This window comes from Ziziphus jujuba, chromosome 1 (assembly GCF_031755915.1).
Source record: "Ziziphus jujuba cultivar Dongzao chromosome 1, ASM3175591v1".
NCBI classification, from domain to species: Eukaryota; Viridiplantae; Streptophyta; class Magnoliopsida; order Rosales; family Rhamnaceae; genus Ziziphus; species Ziziphus jujuba.
Genome location: NC_083379.1, coordinates 8,406,764 through 8,432,886, shown reverse-complemented (window position 1 = coordinate 8,432,886; position 26,123 = coordinate 8,406,764). Strand labels below are relative to the sequence as shown.

Below are 26,123 nucleotides of genomic sequence, written 5' to 3'. Positions count from 1 at the left end.
GTATATTTTAAGTTTTTCAATGATAAATATGTATTGTTGTTCATGTGGCATAGAAATTAATATTATCTAAATTTAGATGACATCAATATACAATTTCTTTTAAAATTGTTTAATAATAATAATATATATAAAAGCTATATTTGACTATTAATTAATTAAATGTTTTAATAGTTTATTCTTTTTTTGAAAGATGTTGATTTTTTTAAGAAAATTTTATATTGTTTGAAAGTTTAGATAGACCCTCAAAAAGTAGAGGGTTATCTTAATGGCATCTATTTTTTTTTCATACCACATTAGTTAATCAGTATGCTTAGAAACACCCATAGAAGAATATTTTTTTGAATGACTGCCTATTTTTTTTATGTGACAAAAAAATTTAGCAATAAATAAGGTTATTAAAGATATTCTGATACTGTTTATTTTAGATGGTCTGTTATACAGTGTGACTTATCAAAATATCTATTATTAAGATATTTTTCAGAAGAAAAAATAAATTATTATTATTTTTTAAGGAAAAGTATATATATATATATATATATATTTATTAATTAATTGATATTTAAATAGAATCATTGCATTGGAGAATAATTTTTGGATTGAATGTCTATTAAATATGCATTTACATCACATAAACTAGAAGTCCTTTCAACCTATGTGTCACGTAAAAAACAATGCACACAACTATTAGAGATGTTCTTAAGAAACCGATTTTATATATTTTATTAAAGATAAATTTACCCTTAATTCTAAGACACTAATTAATTTAATTATTTATAAGTCTCAAAGTTCTCACTATTAATTAAATACTAAAAAATAATTTCTATGAAATCAGTTTCTTCAAAATTTTGATATTTTAAAAGTGAAAATATTTTATTGAGTATAATTATCAATTAGAAAATAGTATTTTATTATCCAAAACAAAGTCAGAAATGGTACTTTATGAACAAAATAAATATCTAAATATAGTTTTTTTACTAAAATAAAAAAATAAAACCACGAAACATTCTTTATTATTATTATTATTATTATTTGTTTAAAATTGAATTAACATGTTATTTTTTGGGACATAAATTCTTTTTATTAGTATTCCATATAATATTGTAATTAATTTAACATATAATAAAAAATAAATATTTTATATTTCTCATTGTGTGTCTATCAATTTTTTTAGATAATTTTATATGGTAAATTTATATTTGTTATAAAAAACTATTTGTTGGCCGCGACAAAAATCATTTTATGACTCCGCTCATGACATGCCAGGGTTCTTCTTATTTTTTATCCCTTTATCTTTTGTCTAACCTCCCAAAACTTGTGGTCGTAGGTGATTAAAAGGGAAATAAATCAAAAAGTACTTGTTATCTAGTAAGGTTGGGTCAGAGACACCACGAGGGAAAGGAAAAACTGTTGTAAATAATAATAATAATAAATTATTAATGAGAAATGGTATTTGTAAGCTTAGTCAAGTGATAAAACCAATGAGATTATATTTTCAATTAAACCTTCAAAATGAGGGTTTGAGCTTTGATTTCGGTCTACCTCTCTCAAATTGTAATAATAATAATAATAATAATATATATATATATATAACTTTGACATCATCAATCTCTTCAAAGTTATAAACATATATATATATATATATGATCAAGTCTAAATTAAATTTTTAATATCAAAACTAACGTTAAAATTTTTTTTATTAACTTTTGAATTGTATCAAATGTTAAATTTAAAATTATTGGATTGTGATAGGATTTACTTGGTAAAACTAATGAAAATTAACTCTCAATTACACCACACAGTTCAAGTTCAAATTGGTCCACCGATATATGGCCAGATTTAAATTATGTTTTGAATATGAGGATTAATATCAGAATTTTTTTTCAGCTTCTGAAATATATTAAAAGTTGTGATTTAAAACTTTTTAAATTTAATATTAAAATTATCAAATCGTTTCGATGTGAGTTTGATTCTATATATTTATATGATTCACCTTTCCTAAGTTCTAATAGTATATATAATCAGATTCAAATCAAATTTTTAATATCATAATTAATGTTGGAATTTTTTTTCAATTTCTAAATTATATTAAAAACTAAATTTTAAAATTTTTCATAATTAGTATATTATCAAAATCATAGTTAATTGCTTTTTATAATTTAAATTTTAATATTTAATTTGATTCAAAACTAATAAAAAAAATCAATATTAAAATTATTAGAACATTACGACGTGATGTGTCTATATGTAAAACTAATGAATAAAGATGCAGAAAACCATTAAAGATGATTCATGGCTTGTAGAACCACGCAAAAGACAAATTATTAATGATAAAGCAAACGAATTCAATATTATATTTAACCAGAACTTTTATTTATGTATCTAAGAAACCGATTTAAGATTGATGACCCATCAGGGAATAGATTATTAAAAAAAAAAAAAAAAAGGAAGGTGATAATTGTACTTGAAAGGGATTTAAAAAGGTACATTTGGCTGCCAATTGCCATCATATCTAAACATATAACATTATGCAATAGATATATGTAAGCACAAAATATTAAATTAAATTATTTTTTAAGAAACAATTCTGTGGGTCGATGCCCAATGCAAAACACGGATTTCTGGAGGAAATTGAGGAAGCAAGTAATTGGTTAATTTAAGACTATATAATGTGAACGCTGTAACTTTGTTTCACTTTATTATATATTTATTTATTTAATAATAATATTATCATCATTATCAGTTTTGGGGTAACAATGGGATAATCATCATCAATTAATATCCTAAGGTAGGACCTAAACACCTAAGAAAGGTAATCAAGAACCTTTCAATCACGGTCACAGTGGGACCTAATTACCTGACAAAGGGATTTGCAACGCTTTTGCATGACAATCGAGGTAATGTTAAGACGAGGCATGCCAAGATTAAAGAGGATGTGACGACTGAGGTTGAGTGTAAGACCTTGAGATTCTTCAAATTGTTCTATATATCCAAATTGGGAAAAGGATGCCCATCTCTACAAAATAATTGAGCTTCAGCTTCCCTCCTAGGTATTCAAAACAAACTCAAACAGGGAACCAAAAGAAAACTCAAAAAATGAATATTATATTTACTTTAATTAGTAATCTCTCCAACAATTTTTTTAAAATTTTTTATTTTGGATCCAATCGGAACTAGTGATAAACATTATATATATTTCCTTTTAATTTTTAATACTTAAAAATGTTTATGACCCAAAAAAAAAAGAAAAAAAAAAAGGTATTTATATATACACACTTGAAAAATGGAAAAGAAAACTAAAATGGTTTCCATATGCTGTTAACTGAAGTGGAAGTTGAAAGACTAGGGCTGTTTTGGTAGCTAATAGCTAGTTAGCAAGGAAGGATTGGATGGTTGGTTTTTTAACCATTTTATTGGTGGTTTATTTTATTATTATTATTATTTTCTTTTTCAGTAAACAAGGGGCTTTTAGTTTTCAACCAGCAAAAATCTATGGGCTTCAGGGTTGACGAAACTTGGACCCCTCCAATTTCAACTTTCAACTTCTGACCGAAGAAGGAAAATAATAATAATAATAATAATAATAATAATAAATAATCTGAACTTTTCCAACTTTCGGTCTTACAGTCACATGCAATGTCGGTTTTTACTTTTTGTATTATGATTCTGCCGAAACCTAACCTCTCAGTTTTAAGTTTTTAATGAATCTAATCAAAACTTTGGCTTCCTACAACATTCTCAAATGCACGTACCAGAACAAAACAAAAAAAACCTAATTTATAATTCCATTGTTTCTGGTACACCTTCCCTTGGTTTGAATCCAGCAACCTTTGACAGAATTAAATTCTGACAATACAATTATAGATCTCCAAAGCTTTATCGTAAAAACTGGGTTATATTAATTAAAACGAGTATTTTGACTACTATGTTTAGAAGAATGTGGGTCATCTCAACTAATTTCTTCCAACCAACCAGCTGAACAATTAATATTTTTACCAAAAAAGAAATAGTTGTGAACAATTAATATAAAGGGGAAACAATTTATTTTCTATAATTATTTTCATTTATTACGTACCATTAATATAGGAAAATAAGTTTTATGCCCATGGTTTAATAACGGATTCCAAATTTATTTGGGCATGTGCATCAACATATATTTACTCCAAACATATCCCATAATTTATATATAATCATATAATATATCTCTAAGGATTACATATATTTTGACGGGCCATACCACAACAATGTAGGTGCATGTATGCATTTTATATAATAAGAATAACTATATATATAGTATTGCTATCAATTAAGTGCTGTGGTATCAAAAATTCAAAATTATACATGCCGAATTACATATAATAATGTATGCACACTTTTTATAGCAAATATATATATTAATAAAGATTTTCAATCTTCATTTGTATCTAAAATCAATGATAAATTTTAAAAAGGATGAAAACAAAAAATTAAAATGGATAAGCTCACATAAGGATGCTTTGAGCATAAGGATTGTTGTAAAGATTGAAATTTAAAAATATGTTAGTGATATCAAATGGGTTACAATGAAATATTAAAGAAAATTAGCTCAGTCGATGTATCATTCACATCCGCACATGAAAGAGTATAGACGCCAACATGATTGAAATGGTAAATGGGTTATGAACCTAATAAACTATTAATTAATGTACTAGACTGCTAGTCTAAGCTTTTGAAACTGTACTAGTGTGAGTTTACTAAACGTGACCAATAAAATAAAAAAAAGAAAAGCTGGGTTAAGTTATACAGTAAAAAGTTATCAAACGATGGATTCAGTTTTCGGTTTACAGATCAAACTTTTGCTTCCTACAACATTTGCAAATGCAAGCTCTAGAACGAATAAAAAATATAAAATAAAAACCTAATTTATCATTCCAATGTTTCCGGTACAGCTTCCCTGCCTTGAATCCAGCAACCTTTGACAGAATTAAATTCTGACATACAATTATAGATCTCCAAAGCATCGTGTAAATACTGGACTATTAATTAACACGAGCATTTTGACTACTCGTTTACAAGAATGTGGGTCATCTCAACTAATTTGTTCCAACTAACCTGAACAATTAATACTTTTACCCCAAAAAAATAAAAAAATTTTAAGAAAAGTACCACCGAAACAATGAATAAAAAGGGAAATTAATTTTTTTTAAATATATATTTATTACAGAATAATATTAAAAATATCAAATAAATATACTAAGATTTGTACTAAATATCATGTATCACTATTTGATTAATTTATATTTAATTACATTTATCTTTTTAAAAATTCACATTTTCATAATTAAATTATAATAAACAAATAAAATATTGATATGTGTCTCTTGGTATATTTATTTGGTATTCTTAGCATTGTGCTATCATTATAGGAAAATTAAGTTTTACAAGCAAGGTTTAATAACGCATTCCAGACTAATTTGGGCATCAATTTGTGAAAGCAGATTTTCAACAAGCTTATATATATATATATATACACAGTGAGGCTCAAATAACTTTTACCTTACTTTATTAAATTAATATTTCTTTTAATGACCATTAGGATCCGGTATGTTGATTTAATAGAATCTATGCTTATCAAGGTTGGATCATAATTTAATAAAATAAGTTTAAGCTTATTTAAGAGTAACTTTATATGTACAGTTTTGCTATAAAATACGTGCACACCCTTACTAATGACTGCATAATCAATTATATTACGTGTAACCTGATTACATTATATGCAATTGCATCATATTATTCGACCGATTACATGTAATATGGCAAAGGCGTGTACATATTTTATAGCAAATACATGCACTTCAAGTGATATATAAACTGAGAAAGCCTCATTTGATACTTTTGAAATTATTATAACGTGAGCTTAGTAAATGTTAAAAAATAAAAATAAAAACTGGGTTGAGTTACCCAATAAAAATGTTACCAAACGATGGTTCAGTTTTCGGTTTTTAGATAAAAAAAAATGTTGCTTAATCGCTGACAAAGTATATATGTATAACACGCAAGCAATAAAGAGTAGCTAGTTGAGGCGAAACCGTGAGAGAGGTTCTCACATATCATGAATCCTTGAGTTTTTCCTTAAAACAGCAAAGCACATGCACAACTGAAACACCATGCGTGACTTTGTTGGGTTTTGGATCAAGTTCCAAATTCTCTGAATTCTCTTTTTTGCTTGTGTCCTTACGTGTTTCAATCAACCCCATATTTATTTTCAGTATACATATTAGAAACAAATACAGATATATATAGATATATTCTATTATAAAAAAGAAATATTTTATATAGATATAGATATAGATATAGATATAGATATAGATATAGATATAGATATATTCTTCTCTGTTTCAAGTCGAGGACTGAATTAGGGATCTAATATTAATATACTCTGCTTTTTATGAGTTATTAAAATAGTTGTTCTTTAAGCTGATAAGTAACATTTGAAAGGCAGGCAAGGACCCCATTTCTGGAAAAGTCAATTAGATTGAGTTACGTAATTTAGTTAACATGTCATGTTTTGTAACTCGGAAATGGATGGGAAAGTGGATCCCAACACACACACACACACACACACACACACACACACACACACACACACACACACACATATATATATATATATATATTACTGAGAGAATTTGTGTATTTTATTGATTGTTTTTATTATATACTTTAGAAAATTAGTAGCCAATAATATATGGTTCACATGCTGGCTGAAACAGTTTTAGAAAGTTATAGTACGTTATCCTCCACAAGGACTTTTCTTTGCAGGTAAAAAATGTAGGGGAAGGAGACAACGGTCCGTATCATATCCTTTATGGACATGACTCTCAAATCATATATTCTATCTTAATCTTTTCCAATCAATCTGAATCTAAATGATAATTTTTTCAATTTAAATTTTATACTGTCAGTATCCCAATTTATATATTTGCTGTAATTCAATACTTTAGGTTGGAGCTATCTTAATTTAACTTGAAAGGATAATTTGTTAGCTTAATTCTATCAATAAAATTTTAATACCCTATGCTGTTTCTAAAATTTAAGAATATTTGAGTTATACTTTTATGAGAATATTTAAATGTTCTTTTTTTCCTTTTTCATCAATGCGACTTAAATTATTTTTAATGTTGCAAATTATCCTATAACTATGAAATTAATGCTGTCCATAAACATTTTAAATAGTGCTTCGTGAGCATAATTCGTATTATTTTTCTTTTCTTTGAGATAATAATACATGTGTTTATATTCACACTATAAAAATTATTATTTTTCAGAGCAATTATTACAAAAATTATTAGTGAGACTCTGCGTTTGTAATGATCTTTTTATATTTCAAAAATACTTGTTGATAAAAAGGTTAGAAATATCATAAAGCATTTTAACTAGTATCTTTCAGCTTGGAAAACAATATTGTCGTAGGAATGTATGCGCTCCGCTATACATATATAAAAGGCAACCCAATATCATTCAGGTTATGTATACCAGGATTTTAACAGCAGATAAAAATATAATTAAGCCCGAGTTATATAAATTAGAGTAATGTATACAATTAGGAATAGATGTCCCAAATATATTTATATCGTCCAATTTTATACCAACCTATTAAGGATAAAATTGACATATTTTATTAATTTATAAAGTAAAAAATAAGATTTAGTATAGATGTGCATGGAAGATTATATGTAACTAATAATTTTTGTAATGTAAATAAAACCACTTGATTACATAAAAGAGTTAAAGAAACATTAATTTGTTAAATTGTTAGCATTGTCCCTAAATCTCTTTGTCAATCTCCATCATCCAACGTGCGGTTTAGATTAAATTTTAGTAGTCCAAAATAGGCAAAATCAAACAATTATCCTCACTATGCACCATTAGAAAGTTTAAAGGATAATAGGTTCAAGGCTTAAAAAATTGGACTTTTCATGAAAATTTCCATACTTTCAAAAGGTGGATAGGAAATCTTAGTTTCAAATGAAAATAAGTAAAAATTTTACTGAAATTTTTTATATTTCTATAAATTTTTTACTGAATTTTCTAAAATTTATGATATTTATGCAAAATTTTCATCAAAATTTCCATCAAATATCCACACTAATTCATTCATAATTTTGTCAAAAAATCTATTATTTTAATTTCTATGAAAATTTCTATTAAATTACTTAAGAGTTTTTTTTAATAAAAAAATTAATAAATATTATTGATATTTAATTATTCAATTATCCATTATTGTTTTACCATAATAAATTTAATATTTCTATAAATATTATAAAATAGATATAAATAGATATAGAAAAAGGTACAAATATACATATGAAATAAAATGATAAATATTATAAAGATATGCAAAGAATATAATCGCTGAAAATATAACTAAATGAATTGATGAAATGTTTATAGAAATTTATTAAGCAACAACTCGTAGGTATTGTTTTAAACTTAACCATTAGAGTATAATGATTTTGCATGTAATCAATATTATATAATAATTATCAATAAAAATAGCCACATTTAATATAAAATTTATATGGTTGACATATTAATAATTATATGAAAAATTATTGATGAGATACAACTTTTAATAATTACTTCTGATATTTCACATCTCAAAATGAGTGTGGAAAAAATATCAATATTATTTAACCACTCAAATATTCTATGTGATATTAAAATAACATTTTACGATATATAATATAATTGTAATAATTGTTTCATATAGCTTAATTAATAAATATGTTATGAAATAATTTTTTTTTTTTAGTATTGATGATAATATATTTATGACCATTAACGCTTTCTATATATTATAGACTAATAGAAATATAAAATCTATTCATTTTTGCAATTTTAATAGTTAATTTGATAATTAATTAATTAAAAAAGATAATCCTAAAATTTTAATAAAACATTAACTTTTTTTTATATATTTTCATCAATTTTGTTATTTTTATGAATTTTCATCAATATTGGAGAATTTTTGATATTTTTATAAATATTTTTATATTTTAAATTTTCGATATTACTATTGGTATCCATTTTTTAAAGCTTGAATAAAACTAATCTCAATTTTTAAGGAATTTTGCAATAGAGAATTGTTAGAGGTAGCAATTTCTAACTCTTATATCATAGTAAATTTTTTTTTTTATTTTCTAAAAGCTTAATCATTAAAAAGTGAATCAACTAGTTAATAATAAGATACGGATGAATTTGGTGTACACATTAGTGGATATATCATATACGATTTAGTAGCAAGGTACAAAAAGTGAATCCCATTAGTATGTTTTAACATAATTTTAAGCGCTGTTGTAAAATGAATTATCCTCTTCTCCCATGTTATGTACTTCAAGCTACATAGGGATGCCCGAATCAAGGATTCACAAACAATTATACATCTGAAACTGAAGTCAATGAGAATATAAGCTATGATTATATATATCGTCTTGAACAACCATTTATGGCTTAGAAAACAAGATTAGAATAATTGGATCTAGTGGGAGGATAGGATTCCTTTCACACGTAAAATTGTTTGTGGTCTTTTTCACCAAACTAAACTTTGTGTCATTTACTAGACGCCTTGGTCTGTTTACCAAAATCCAGCCCCTTGATTTTCTATAACATATAATGAACGAATTAACCAGTCATCAAAACCATATTATATATATATATATATATTAAAAAAAAATCACATAAATAAATAAATAATAAAAGTTAGATCTTCATTGCCCACTTCAAAAAAAAATTCGAAACTTACTTTTTGCAGTTATATGAAGAATCGAAATAAATGGACCAAGTTGCTCATTTTTTAACCATGAATATGCATTATAGGGTGTAATTTAATCAGATTTGTTTGATGAAAGAGACGAATCTCAACAATATAAAAGAGTACTATAATTTAGTGAACGTGCAAAACTACAAATAAAAATGATAATATTTTTTTTGTTTTGCAGACTTGGCATATTCCTGACGCGCGATACTCTTCTTCATGACCGGTTTAGAAGAATCATTATTTTTTTTACCATGTTATTTTAGTGTGTTATTATCAGTCCATGTAAATACATTAGTCTCATAATTAATTCATTAGTCTAATAGAATTTTCACTCATTAGTCTATTAGATTTAATAAATGCTAATGATAAAATATTGAGATTTAATTTATCGTTGAGATGAATGATACTAATTAATAAATAAACCAAAAGAACTCCTTTAATTTACATGGATATCATTGGTGAATTCAATAATTGCCCAAATATTTGTGGCATCATCAATCAATTCCAGCAATATGAAAAACAAATAAACAAAAACAAAAACAAAAAGACATATATTAAAAGAAAAACATCAGGATCAGTGACTTGACCATCTGAGAAAATGAAAACTCAAGAATTTTAATTAAAAAATAATAATTAAAAAAAAAAACATTGATTTTATGTTTTGCCTAAAAGGTTGAAAAGACCAAATGAAATCTAATCGATGGATTTGATTCTTGATAGTTGATAGACATGCTCGATCTGGGCGTGGAACCATAATTTGAGTAGATTCAGAGCTCAGCGTGGGACCCCATAGGAAGAGATCTGATGGATATCAATCAAGTGGTCATTGCATCTTTGATGTGAGGCATTGAAATATTATATATATACGGTAGTGGACCCCCACCGACTGAATGTTTTGTAGTCGATCGTGTGATTGACCCCAAGCTGTTCTGGATACTCATATATATGATTGATAAATGGATAATCATAAGTGGTGTCCAACCAGCGTGCTGGTTATATGGGGCCTTGATGTTAAATCTCCTTAAATTCAGCAAATTTTTCTCAGCCAAAAAAAATAGTAACAATAATACGTACATTTATAAGTTCATGTTTGTTGGTGTGACTAGATTGAAATGTAAGGACTATAACTTGTGGTACATGTTCAATGTTAGTCACCATGGTCACTGTCAACGGTGGCAAACAACTCAACAGAAACATAATAATTATTAGCTGATTTTATTATTATTTTTTAACAATAGGTACAGATAAAATTGTTTATCATCTTATTTACTATGATAAAAATAATATATTATTATTTCATTTGAAAAAAAAAAAAAGTTAGTATGATTTAAATATTAATGGTTAAATTTAAAAATTTTATTTTTTTGGACCTTAGACAACTTAAAATGATAGGTGAAAATATATAACGTGTTACCATATTTTATCATATATTTTGGTAAAAATTCAGCATTCCTACAATTTCTTATTTCAATGTTTTTTAACCTTTTAAAATTAAAAAGTACAATAATATAATGTTAGTTGTCAATTCTACTGATATAAAGATTCACTACGGATAGCATTATTATTATTCAGAAAAATTGAAATAGGGCACTTCCAAGAATTATGATGGACCTTTGTACATTTTTTCCCCATGAATGATGGGGCTAACGATAATGAAATGATAAATTTTCCTAATGTAAAACTCTTTATTTTTCCACTAAAATATATGAATCTCAAGGTTGATTTTGTTTTTGTTTTTGGTTGCATAATTCCAAATCGTTTTGGTAATACTAATCACACGTAAAAGATTATAAAACACAACGATTTGAATACAACGATTTGTTTAGTAGTCTTTCACTGTACTAATCACACGTAAAAGATTATAAAACACAACGATTTGTTTGGTAGTCTTTCTTCGGGTAAAATAATTGAACGTAAAACCAATTTGTCCGTTGGAATGTAAGGTTGGTGAGTCAATCACTCCACTTTGTTATTTGACTGCGAAAACTCAATTGCATGCGGGTTTGTGTTATTATAATATGTTTTGTATTTATGTGTCGGCTCGCAGCCTTTCTCAATCCTTCGAATCCTCTTAAAGCCATCATGACTCCAAAACCATATGTTTATCATTGAAAAGGATTTAAAATTAAAAAAGCAATAAAAAAAGGAAAAATAAATAAAATAAAAGGAAAGGTATAAACCACTCCAACATGGATCTTTCATACTAGATCAACATCAAATAAAGCATATAACAAAAAGAGTTTGTGGCAGTAGAAACAGTAGCAACAGTAGAAGTAGTAATGGAGTAGCTTTGTCGACCTGCAAAGACCACAAGATTGGAACAAATAGCTAGCAAGCAAAATAAGCTTTTTTCAAAAGTGTAATTTTAATGCAAGTGGAACAGCTTCCCACTAAGTCCGATTGCATACTTTGAAAAAAATTGCTTTGTAGTATTTTTCTTTCCTTGTAAAGCCCATTCATAGTACCTTGCACGTAACGAGAAAACATCCATTTCAATATAAGGGGAGAAAGAACCCAGAATCATATGCTTTTTCATTTTATTTTATTTTATCTCCTTTAATTTTTGTGTATCTTATTATATGTGAGCCATGCACGTTGATATTAATGTTTTTGACATCCTTATCACATTTACTCTCATTCTTATCCATGATGCCCACTTCTACTAATAAAATCAGAAAAAATTCTCATTCTCCCCCTACTGTCAACCTAAACAATTCATTACTATAACATTCACCATCTTTGGTTTTTATAAAGCAAAGATTCCAATGCTAATGATAGTTCCCCACACTTTGATATTCAGATATATATTTCCGTATTCTCATATGTTTCTTTCAAAACCTTATCAAGTTCGTCACTAGGAATTCTAGCTTTCAAATTACACATAATACGCACAAATCCAAAACCAATATTATATTATTATTCTATATTTCTTGGGTATTTAGATGTTAATATTCAAGGACGGAGCCAGAAAATGATCTAGGCCGGGCTGCATGCATTTTTTTAAAAATAAATATAAATATTAAATAAAGTTATTTTAACTCATATATACAACTATATATACAATGACAATATAAAATTTTATTTTATTATATATTAAATTAAATACAATATATATGAAGACTAAACAAAAAAATATAGGATTTCGACAAAATAAATAAAATAAATTTTAATAAAAAATAATAACTGCTTGTTAAAATGAGATGTGATTTTATCATTAGTGAGACAATAAAGGAGACAAAAAAATCCAGATATGTTAAAAATAAGTGTTGGTGTTTTTATTTTCTAAATTTGGATAAGTTTTGTTTCCAAATATTTCTTTTAGTTATAATATATTTTTTCTAAGCGATAATTAAGTAATATAAAATACTCCGATTAGCTATATGTATAGAAAATTCAACCAAAATATAAACGCTTTTAATTTATAAATTACTAGCAAATTTTCATTAAAAAAACTTAATTAACTTAATCAAAAGAATAATTAACTTATTAAATAATATCCTTTCCTTTTTTTTGAATATAATAATACCCTTTCCTTATTTATTTATTTTTGGTCTTTGTTTGACTTTATTTTGGGTGCCAAAATAACCCTTTTAAAGATATCAACTAACTTTCTGGGAGAAAATATTAATAAGATATTAGATAAAAAAATTTCAAACATTTTGGGGTCCTTGGCCCTCCAGGCCGATACATATGATATCTATCCCCGCTAATATTTGTAGACGTAAGCCCTTCGGTGCCAAGCCAAGCCCAATCATATTATCTATTATAATTAGGGAGAGTGAGGTCCTTGCCTCAGACTGGCCCATCTTTCTTACTTTGCAAGTGATAAGAAGCCCAACATGTCATCCAACAGTTTAAACCTCGCCTGTAGCGTTATACTTGGACATGACAAAGGCCCATTTTGTTTCTTACACTTCATGGATTGTATAGGCTATGTCAGGACGTAGCTTCCAAAGTTCGAATGTTGAGGGCCTATTTCGAGACGGAATTTTTGATCATCTCGGCTTTTGCAATCGTATGTTAAGGAGTTATAACAGTAGCCACAAAGCCATTCTTCTGCAACTATGTTTTCTAGCTAACTTAGGTCTTCTGCGTGGTTATAACCAGAACTTGGAAGAAAATAATAATAATAAAAAAAAAAAAACTCATTTTTACTGGAAAATAATGATCATGGTGTGGAATCTGTATAGCTCAACAAATGTTTCTTCGTAATTATAGATTGATGAAGTATTGCTTTTAGATATATTCTCAACATGGCATATATATATATATATAAATATATATATATATATATATATGAATTCTCAAATCAAAACTATTGTGATGGAAAATTATTAGGACTTTTTTTTTATCGGTTTTAGAATCATAAATTTAAATTTTAAAATGTAAATCTATATATAATTAATTTTTACCTTCAAATGTTTTAATATGTATTTATATTTATATAATTCATCAATATATTTTTAAATTTTAATTTTTTAAAACAATTTAAAATTCACTAGTAAAAGTGAAAATGACTTCTAGTAGATAAATTAATAACTTAAAAGGTTTTATAATTAGCTTAGATTTGATCTACTTACATTTTCGTGTGGACTAAATTTATCTTTTAGCAAGTATCTCACTGTCACATATATTATTTTGGGTCATCTACTATCAAATTTTTTTTTTTTGGGTAATTATTTACTATCATGTTATAATTCGTTATATGTTTAAGATTATTTCTTACCAATAACGAAATAATATTGGGCTCACTCATAAAGTGAAAAATAGATGAAGCTATTGGCTTATAATTCATTAAAGCGTTTATAAATAAACTGTTTCAGGTATTACCTACACCCAGGGAAGCAAAAATCGTCGAAACGGTGGAAATATCGGCGACAATTTCCGTTATCGACCCCGTCCGACACCGACAGGGGGGGGCGGAGGGAAGAAGTTTCTTGCACCCGTGTCGTCGATTTGTCGCCGGAATCGATGGAAGTCGACGGAATAGTCCATTGTCGGTGAAGATTTCGGATTTTTGGTGGATAAAATGGAAAGATCGGCCGGTTATTGACGAGAGAAGGTGGAAATTTCTGGGATATGTCGGCCTTGGGTGTGTTTGTGTTGATTTGTGTGTGTGTTTTTGGTTTATGGTAATCGGCCGGAGAAGAACTAAAGGGGGAAGAGATGGGAGGATACACAGAGAGAAGAGAAGAGAAGAGGAGAGAAGAGAAGAGGGCTGAAATTGGGAATTTTGTATTTTTTTTTTTTTTTATTGGTTGTTAACTGATGTGCAGAGAAGAGAGGGAGGAAGAAGACGAAGGGAAAAGAGGAAGAAGAAGAAAGGATAAGAAAGAAAATTTTCTTCCACGTGGGGGGAAGGAAAGAGAAAGAAAAAAAGAAAAAAATAAATAAAATAGGATAATATTTTATAATAAAATAATATAAAATAATAATATGATAATATTTTATTATATAAAAGATAATACATGATTTTTTTATATCCAGTATTTTAATACATATCTCTTTATTTTTTTATTTTAGTGTTTAATTTAATTTAATTTATTTTTTTTAATAAATTTAATTTTATCTATTTAAAAATAAATAAATAACATTGTTATATAATATATAAGATTTTAGTATATATGTTTAATTGGATGAGTATTTTATTATATTTTATTATTATTGTACTCTACTTATTGAATTTTTATATTATTTTATTATATTAATTATTTTATATCTTAAAATTTGTATTTTAAATTAAAAATTTACAGTTTCCGTAACCTTATCGATATTTCCATCGATATCGATATTTCTATCGATATTTCTGTAAATTCATACCTTCGATATTTTTATCGACATCGATATTTTCTTCACTGCCTACACCCAGTGAAGAAAATATCGATGTCGATGGAAATGTCGAGGGTATGATTTTATGGAAATATCGATAGAAATGTCGATATCGATGGAAATATCGGTAAAGTTACGGAAACTGTAAATTTTTAATTTAGAATACAATTTTTTATATATGAGATAATTAATATAATAAAATTATATAAGAATACAATAATTAGAATACAATAATCATAAAATATTCTATAAATATAACAAATTATTTATAAGTGAAGAAAATATAAAGTTAATTTACACCAAAATATAGAAAATTTAACAGATAATAGTAAGATACAAGAAATTTTCAAATATAATCCCTAATACATTATTAATACCAAAAAGAATTCCTTGGTTCTTCAAATTGATGATCATATCTTGATGTTTCACGTGTATAACAATAGGCATTCCAACTCATCATATTAGAGAAATTCTCCATGTAATTGTAGATGTGCCAAGTATATCTTTCTCTATCAATCCCAACCAATTGTCCAAGTGGAGGATAGTGTGGATTTATCCAATGAGGAGTGTAACATTCATTTTGAGACATGGGATGATTGAAGATATCAACATCGTAATCTCTGTGAGGATTATGTGAGCTCATTTGACCAATTGGATACACAATTCGAATCTCAGAATTTCCAGATTGAGAATTAACTTGTGTATTTAAACTCATTGCATCCAAAGAGTTAGAAAGATAATCTTCATCATGTTGATTCATCATCGAATTGCCATAATGCCTTCTTGAACCAGTGCCTGCTGTTCGAGCTCCATGATCAAAATCCTGTGTTGCATGTGTATATTGATCTTCACCAGTAAATGGGCTTAATGGTTGTTGGCTTGGTTCTCGATAGTATGTTCCACTCCCACCTCCACCTATATTATATCCTCCTCCTCTATTGCCACCACCAGCACCACCACCACCGCCACCGTCATCGTCGTCGTCGTCGTCATCATCATCATCATCAAGATCAACAACATCATCATCATCAAGATCAACAACATCATCATCATCTTCATCCTCATATTCATTTCGTTGAGAATAACCACCACCAAATGTTTCTACACGAGGACTAAATCGTCTAGTTGAAGACCTTGTCACTACTTCAAACGAATAATTTCCTCCACTATCACTGCTCATAACTTCTTCAGCAATAACATTCTCAACATTTATCCCTAATTGTGAAGCATGCATTGCGACTCGAGGATCTGGATTGCCTTCATCATCATCTAAGTGTGAATTCTTAACCTATTGGATAATAGGATTATCTTCATCTTCACCAGGATCAGCTCCAATTTCAAGAAGATCCAAATAATCAGAATCTAATTGCGGTTGATTTGTTAATTCCATATCACGTATCCGCAATTTCATATTATAGTAGCAAAAAACCAATTTCTGAAGTTTTTCATATGCGAGTCTATTTTGTTGTTTTGTGTGTATTAAAGCGAATGTGCTCCAATTACGCTCGCATGCAGATGATGATACAGTTTGTGACAAAATACGCATTGCCAATTTTCTGAGTGTTGGGGTGCTATTACCATACATTGTCCACCATTCAGCTGTATATTTCAACATTATAAATCAAAATATATTAAATTTTAAAAAATTTTTAATTATTAATAAAATTTTTGATATTAAGCACATTTTTTTATAACAAGTAATTGAAATGCACATACCAGGTATCATTTTTGCCCGGGCAGCAATTGCTGCACGATCACCAAACCCTTTTCGTGCATCTCTAAAGCATATTATCTATATGTAAAAATGAAAAAAATTATAAAAAATGTTATTAGTATGTTAGTTAAAAAATAATAATAAACAAAATCTTACTTCATTTCCAAATTGAGATATACGATCCGAATTTGGATATAATGCTGCAAAGACATCATGAACAGCTTGTACAAGATCTGAATCAGTGCCAATTCCTTCTTTATATTGGAACCGTGGATTCAGAAAGTATGCTACAAAATAATAATAAAAATTAAATCTAATATATAAATTATAAGACAAAATATTAATTAATAATAAGTAATTGACATAAAATTATCAGCCATATGGAGAGGATGAGAAAGTGTATTGTCCCATCGAGCATTTATGATGCCCATCACCCACTGAATTCCTCTTTGGTTATTGATTGCATATCTCATTTTTTGAAAACAATCATACAATATTGGCATCGTAAGTATGAACTCAGCATCAACAATTCGCAAAATATTATATAATGGCCCATACAAATTAACAGCGTGAGTAACAGAATCCCAAAAATGATTATCAAGGATAAGTTTCTCCACTTCTTTACCTACTTTTGTTCGACTCAATTGATGCTCAGCCCATGCATCGCTTGTAAAGACTTGTTTTAGAGAAGCTTTCTTTTTAAGGAGACTATTTAAAGCAATATAGTTTGTTGCAAACCTTATTGCTCCTGGTCGAACGATGTCTCCTTTGCATATATCTCGCATTAAAGAAAGTAACCAATTATGATTATAAATATAATTGGTTATCATTCTTGCACGCTGAATGATCCTTGCAATACTTTCATGCTTTCCAATATCCTCAAATATAAGATCAATACAATGCGCAGCACATGGTGTCCAATACAAGTTGTACTGTGTCATCAATTTCTTACCAGCCTTTACGAATGCAGAACCGTTATCCGTGACTACCTGCACAACATTGTTCTTGCCCACTTCATTGATAACATTCTCCAAAAGTTTGTATATATACTTATAGTTTTTTATTTTATCTGAGGCATCAACTGACTTAAGAAACACTGATGACCTTTTGCAATAGACCATAAAATTTAATATGGACAGCTTAGTTGGTCCTGTCCATCCATCGCACATAATTGTACAACCATATGTCTTCCAGCTTTCTTTAAACTTTTCAATATGCTGTTGTATCTCTTTATATTCCATGTCTATATATTTTTCCTTAATTTCATATGGAGATAGAATTTGAACTCCCATACCTGATTGTTGAGCACCAACGATCATGTTTTTGAAATGGTGCTATTTTGCCTTTGCAGGTGGGACATTATCATAAATAAAGAACTTTGCTACTAGTCTTCCCAATGTGTTTTTCATACCACCTTTTGTCAACACATCTTTTATATTTTTTTGTTTTGCACCGGATGACTTATACAACGAAGGTAAAAGTGCAACTAGCGAAAATTGTTGAGATTGTTGTCTACGAATGGGCTCCCTCACACTTATTGCACGACGAAATTGAGCACATGGTTGACTATCACCCTCTCGAGAAGATCCTGATCCTTGACCTCTAGGGTTAACAAAGTTCCTTCCTTGTTCTTCTTCCCATCTATCTTGTTTAGATGCACGGACTGCAGCTTTATATGAGTCTCTTTCATCAGGATGCATATCTGCTGGATATATATATATATATATATATATCATCATTATCATCATCATCATCATCGTCACCATCATCATAATTACTCCGAGATGGAGATAAGTTACCCCGTAATTCATTACGAATATCTTCCTCCATTGTCTTTTTTTTCAATTTTGCATGTTCTTTCTTTCTCAAATAATGGTAAATCTCTTTCTTCACTTCTGGAGGTACCTTGGGGTAGTTTTTGACATTACTTTTTGGATCAGAATGTGCTAAATGATACTTTAATCTTGTTATTCCACCACTTTGCATTTTATGGTTACAATATTTGCAAATTGTACCATACTTGTTACCTTCAATTGGAATACAATGTGACCAAGCTGGATCTGCTTTTCCGCTACTACTTTCCATTTTTCCTTTTAATAATCATACATAATTATTAAGTTACTAATAATATTAAGAACAACAATAAGAATAAGAAAAATAATAATAATAATAACAAGTAAAAAAATAATAAAAGTAATAATAATTTCAATAATAATAAGAATAACAATAATAACAATATTAATAAACAATAATAATAACAACATTAATAATAATAATGATAACAAGTATAATAACAATAATAATTAGAAGAAGAATTACAATAATAATAATAATATTAATAATAATAATAAACAGCAATAATAACAACATTAATAATAATATTAATAATAGAAATAATAATAACTACATTAATAAAAATAATAACATCAACAATAATAACAATATTAATAACAATCATGATAATAATAACAATAATAACAATATTAAAAATAATATAAATAATAACAATATTAATAATAATATAAATAATGACAACATGATAATAATAATAATAACAATAATAAAAAAAATAATAATAACCATAATAACAATATTAATAATAATAATAACAAAATTAATACTAATAACGATAATAAATATAATAACAATAATAAATTAGAAAAAAAATAACAATAATAATAATATTAATTATAATAATAATAACAATATTAATAATAATATAAATAATAAGAATATTAATAAGAATAATAACAATAATAATTAGAAATTGTTAAATAATAAACACAATTTTAACAATATTTATTATTGAAATGCTTACTTTTGAGGATTTAGAAATTGTGAATTGAGATTTTTTTTCTAACGTGGATCTTCCAAAAGTTCTTCCTTTTATGAATATAAATGTTGAATAAAGAAAGAAAAGAAGATTAAAAACTAATTACTTCAGTGAAAACTTCGCATGCACTCAATTTCATTTTTCTGAAGCTTTATGTTTACTCTCTCTATGATTTATGCTAAAAGTGAAACAGACGGATTCAAAACATCAAAATATGGCTGAGGTGCTATACACGCATTTTTATACTACATTCATTTCCTTATCTCTTCAAAATTATAATTGTCTCGTGAATGTACTTTAAAAAAAAAACAAAAATGACAGCACCAACTTGCCTATAATAACTTTATTTTATTATTTCTTTCCGCAATTCTGTCATTGTATTATTTGTTTCTGCAATTGTTTGATGATTTTTTCTTTCCGTCACTTTTACTTTTTCAGTCAGAGGCTTAGAGGCTTAGAGCATGTGAATTCACAGTAAACTTATTATTTTTTTCATTTCAAATTTTTTTCCTATACTTTCGGTATCCTACTTGATTAATATTTTGAAAAAAAAAAAAATCAAACAATCAATTATTTCGGCACATTCATTCATGTTTTATTTCTTCAATTTCGGCTCTCACCCTCTCATTCAATTTTTTTTTTAAGCCAATAACAACCAAAAAAAAAAAAAACCCAATTTCCTAATTTCGGCCTCTCTCTTCTCTTGTCTTCTCGTCTCTTCTCTCTGTGAAACCCCCATCTCTTCCCCCCCTCCGACCGGCCCTCTCTTTCCCCTCTTCTCTCTTCTAGACCGGCCATCTCTTCAAACTTCTCCATTCTCCGCCGATCTCTTCTCTCCTCTTTCTCTTCTCTTCTCTTCTCTTCTCTTTGTGTATCCCCCATCTCTTCCTCCTTCAATTCTTCTCCCGGCCGACCAAACACACAGCAAACACACACACCCAAGACTCATAACACATGGAGTTAAAAAAAAAAAAAATTTATTTGCCTTGCTAGCAAATTGACAGATGGTTAATGGTATTCAAGAAGGAAAGATCATAAACAAAAAGAGAAAAAATTAGCTAAAAGGTGGTGGAATTGAAGAAGTAGCACCAAGCTTCATAAACGATTGCATGCGTGCGTGAAGGGGAGATATGGGAGTAGCGTCGCTGGAATCGCTGCCTCTAGGTTTTACATTCAGGCCCACCAACGAAGATTCATTCCGACATCCAGGTTATCCCCAAAGTCGACGACTGCAAATGGGAGCCCTGGGTATTTCTCTTTCTCTCTGCTCTGCTCTTCTAACTTTTTAGTTTTCTTTATTTTTTCTGTATTTTTCTTCTGCTGTTTGGTTAATTGGATTGATTCTTTGTTTGCTGCATCAATTTCCCTTCATTCCCCCCGAACCGAATGAATTCTTCATTCCCAATCATTATTTTCTTTATTTGTTCTGTATTTTTCTTCTGCTGTTTGCTAAATTGGATTGATTCTTTGTTTGCTGCACCAATTTCCCTTTATTCCCCCCGAACCGAATGAATTCTTCATTCCCAATCATTATTTTCTTTATTTTTTCTGTATTTTTCTTCTGCTGTTTGGTTAATTGGATTGATTCTTTGTTTGCTGCATCAATTTCCCTTTATTCCCCCCCGAACCGAATGAATTCTTCATTCCCAATCATTATTCTCATCTCATTTCATATGTAAATATAATTATCTTCGATTAGTAAAACTGTAAAGGTATGAACTAGTCCGGCCGATATATCTAGAAATTTCCATCTTTTCCCGTCGACAACCGGCCGATCTTTCCATCTTATCCACCCAAAGCCCGAAATCTTCACCGACAATGGATGATTCCGTCGACTTCCATTGATTCCGGCGACAGATCGACGACACGCGTGCAAGAAACTTCTTCCCCCCCCCCCCCCCCTCCCCCCCTGTCGGTGTCGAACAGCGTCGACAACGGAAACTGTCGTCGACATTTCCACTGTCTCGCCGATTTTTACTTCCCTGCCTACACCCAATGCTACTATTTTCGATCCTCTATACTCTTTTAGTAAATATGACAGTGTAAAGCTTACTCCATCGACTCGACTCGACACCTCTTTTGTAGAATTACAGAAACATAAAAATAAAAATGAAAAGAGAGAGAAAGAGAGAGGGAGGGTGATGTGTGGGGGTGTCCAATAGAGGAGGGTACAGTTTTGACTCAAACATCTTATAAAATTATTCCCCAAAAAAAAAAAAAAATTGTTATACAAAATGAGTTAAACTAATTTGATGCATGCTTATATTTTTATTCTCAAGAATTGGGCTTTTGATGGTTAAAAGTTTTACGGTGCTTTATTTTATTTTTTATTTTTCACCACAACAAATTATTTTTCTTAGCAACAAAAAAATAAAACAATAAATTCTTTTAGAATAAAATATCTTTAAAATAGTCATTGTATTTAACAATTAAAAATAGAAGAAATCACTTTTTAAAACTTTTTTTTGTTTTGTAATAATTTTTTAATCTTTTTACCACGCCTTGATAAGAAATGCAAATAAACTTTTAGGAAGATGACTTTTTGGATGCATAGCATAGAATAAAAAATTTAGAATGTCCACGTTGTCGAGTTAGAGCATCTCCAAATAGAGATTTTAGTTCAAAAATATCAAACTAGGGCACATAACAATAGCTTCGATATTACAATTGCCTTTGCAACTTTCAAATTGTGTCACCGTCACCAATTGTAGTAGTAACATTCATTGGCCTTTGAGCACTCTGTGATTTGTGTTAGCTGTGACTCCTTGGCAAGAATAAACAAGAATTTTAAATTTGTACTTCGAATTTTCTTTCCATAAATTGGGTATTTTCCCTTTCATGTGTACTTCCTTCACATATATTTACTCTCTCTCTCTCTTAAATTTTTTATTTTTCAATAGCGGTATAGTTTAATTATTCTATTTTATTTTTTTTTCCCTTAAATTGTATAGAAAAGTGACAATATATTCAATGTCTACATGTTTAGCATTAAAGGACTTGATCCCTTAAGATTTGAAATTGTATTTTATTTATTTATTTTTTGCGTCAATTTGGCATTGTTATTTTGATATTTGTATTTCAGAGAAATTAATAATTTTGAGAACTAAAAATCCCATGATTTCATTATAGCTTTTGCACTGTATTAGAGTTGACCATATCCAAGCTCAATCATACACGCAATACAGTAAAAATAAAATAAAATACCCCTTGATATATTGACAGGGCCTAGAGCATTTATTTCTGGACATTGTTGACAACGAGCATAACTAAAACAAGCTTAAACTAATTAAAAATAGATATTTAAAAGTTCAGATCAATATCATTTTAATTTTCACTATAACCGAATTTTGGTAAGGGAATATCCAATTAAGAGTGCCGGAACATTGTTTCTGTCGAATGCTAAAGTCCCAACTATAATGTATTAAAAGAAAAATGATATATTATGAGCTTCTAAACATATACGTACGAGACAAGATAATATTTTTGAATTTGAAAACTGTTAAAGTTTGGTTTATCGTATTATTATATTCACACAGCAATAGGCATTTTGGAAGAAAACATAGGAGATAAACATGGAATTATCTCAGGTATTCTCAATTGAATATGTTATCATCTGCTTATTAATTATTTTAACATAACATGCTTGCAGCGTGACAAACATTACCAACTCCTCAAAAAAATAATAATAATTGTAATAAATAAGTAACCCAGCAAAAAATTGGAAACAAAAATTTATCTCAAAATTAAGCTTGAAAAACAGAACAATCTTGAAAAAAAAAATTTTAAGGGCAAAAAGGAGATGATGAACTGACTTGAAATTCATGGAATGTCTCATTCCATATGAATTACATTTGGAAAAATTAAAATTCGATTTCTTTACGTGTAAATTGAAATTCCTTCCTCACCCATTGGACTATTGGAGTGGTTGCCCTTCTGAAACTAATTTTTGATCACGAATCTCGAGGCATCATCATCATCATCATCATCAGATCGTTGATCATCATGGTCCTTTTTTGTTTTTTTTTTTGGTTTAGAATATGTCGAGGATCTCGAGGATCGAACGGTTGCAGAGGGGACAAGAGCCTCGATTCAACCACAGCTCCCTCGAACACACCCTGCAAAAAGTGTGCCCACATGGTATGAAAGCCGCACCTTTCTTCCTTCCCATGCACACGCAGCACACCGAATCGTTCCCCAAAGTTGTTCCAACTCCTTCCTTTTCCGTTGCATCACCACCGTCCGTTTCCTCCAGCAATCTCATCAATGACACTCTCAGAGGCGTTCCCGGTGCGGTTTCCGCGGCCACCGAACCGGACACACTCCTATTATTATTGCTTGTGGATCCGGCCGATACTCCCTCCGTTTCGTTCGTTGCTCGAAATTGCCTTTCGGCTGCTAAAGCCGCTGCCAGGTTCATACCCGACGCAGTATTGACCGGATCCGTGCAACTCGGATCCGTGTTGTTCTCTGTTGGAGCCTGACCCGCATTTACTGTCTCCGTTTCTTGTCCTTGTCGTCGCTGTCGTTGTTGTTGTTGTTGTTGTTGTTGTTGATGTTGTTCTTCGTCGTCTTCATTGTCATCATCGTTATCTCTAACGCTTATCGCCGTTGGCCTGAAACCCCAAGCGGCCCCACAACAACCCATCCCTTTCAATCCCAACCGTTCTTTCAGGGTTATCCTCCTTCTCCCTACTCTCTCTCCATCCACATCGTCCATTTGTTCTCTCAGAAACCCTAGAATCGTTCCGGCCTCCCTTTCTCTCCGCACCGATTCCTGCAATATCACACTGAGTTGACTCATTCTCGATCATACCCACCGTAAACCAAAACTACCCAGGAGGAAAAAAAAAAACCAAAAAAAAAAAAAAAAAGAAAACAAAGAAAACAAGAAAGAGAGAATCGTGGAAAAGGTATATTAAGAATGACCTACAGGTTTTGGATCGGATTGGAGGGTATATCCATGGAAACCCCGTGAGTTTCTTCAAGAATGAGAAACCCCACCTCTGGATTAAATTCTCAGAAGAGAATATGACATTAGAAATGGGAAAAGAAAAATAGAAAAAAAAAATGGGGTCCCAATTAACAGCACGACACTACGTAATTGGAAGGGTATTAACGGCCTGGTTCGTGAGCTTATAGACAACTCCGTCATTGAAAAAAAGGGAACGCAAAGTTTGACAAAGGAAGCCAAAGAAGAGACAAAATAGAAGAAGGAAAAAAAATAAAATTATAATATATATACATACACACACACACACCAAAAACAAAATGGAAGATGGAAATGTGGGCTACTTTACAGCCACCGGGTTTAATTCCTCTATTTGTTTTGGTTTTCTGTGGGACTTTGGACTAATATCTCCACTAATTGCATTTATTTTTTATTTTTGGTGTTTAAAGAAAGAAACATTTAACAATATTCCTATCGTATTTTAGTGGCAGTGTTGTATGATATATATATATATATTTTTTTTTTCCATTTTTAATTTACAACAGTTTTTAAAGAGCAATAATTACGTATCTTTTAGCTTCTATGCCCGCCGGCCGAATGAAAAACAAAGTCAAAAAGCCAATGAAGCCGGTGTGTCAACCGAGGTTTTGCCATCTAGCATTTGTTTTTTAATTTTTGCTGAAATTGCCACGCGGCACATGTCCCCCTTGTATTGGTGGAATTTCTTTCCTTTTTTTTTTTTTGGTTCTTATTATTATTATTTTTTTTTAACGCAGAAATTTTAACTTAAATTCCCTACAAACCATTTTCATCGTAAACTTCTTACCATTATATATGAGAATGAGGTTATAAAAGAAAAATTAGGAGTTTTGATGGCAAATTTTCAAAAAAAAGGAGTTTTGATGGCAAAATTGTCGTGAGATCATGTTTTCAGTATAATTAGATTCTTCCCCACGAGCCATGCTGGTCTTAACTCTTTTCTAATGCTTTTTAATATTATTTT

The 26,123-nt window shown here is 29.1% G+C and overlaps 1 protein-coding gene across 3 annotated transcripts; it reads right to left on the bottom strand.

Moving 5' to 3' along the window:
- Positions 1–23,888: 23,888 nt before the first annotated feature.
- LOC107409202 (uncharacterized) lies at positions 23,889–25,554 on the bottom strand. Of its 3 annotated transcripts, none has more exons than XM_048478923.2 (2): positions 25,099–25,552; positions 23,889–24,946 (listed from the first exon to the last, which is right to left on the bottom strand). In XM_048478923.2, the coding sequence occupies exon 2, from the start codon at positions 24,887–24,889 to the stop codon at positions 24,203–24,205; it is 687 nt and encodes a 228-aa protein (XP_048334880.1). In that variant the 5' UTR covers positions 24,890–24,946; positions 25,099–25,552; the 3' UTR covers positions 23,889–24,202. The 3 variants fall into 3 exon arrangements, with proteins under 3 accessions (XP_048334880.1, XP_048334554.1, XP_015872124.2); XM_048478597.2 differs by having other exon boundaries at positions 25,103–25,551; XM_016016638.4 differs by having other exon boundaries at positions 23,889–25,554.
- Between the last annotated feature and the right edge of the window lie 569 nt (positions 25,555–26,123).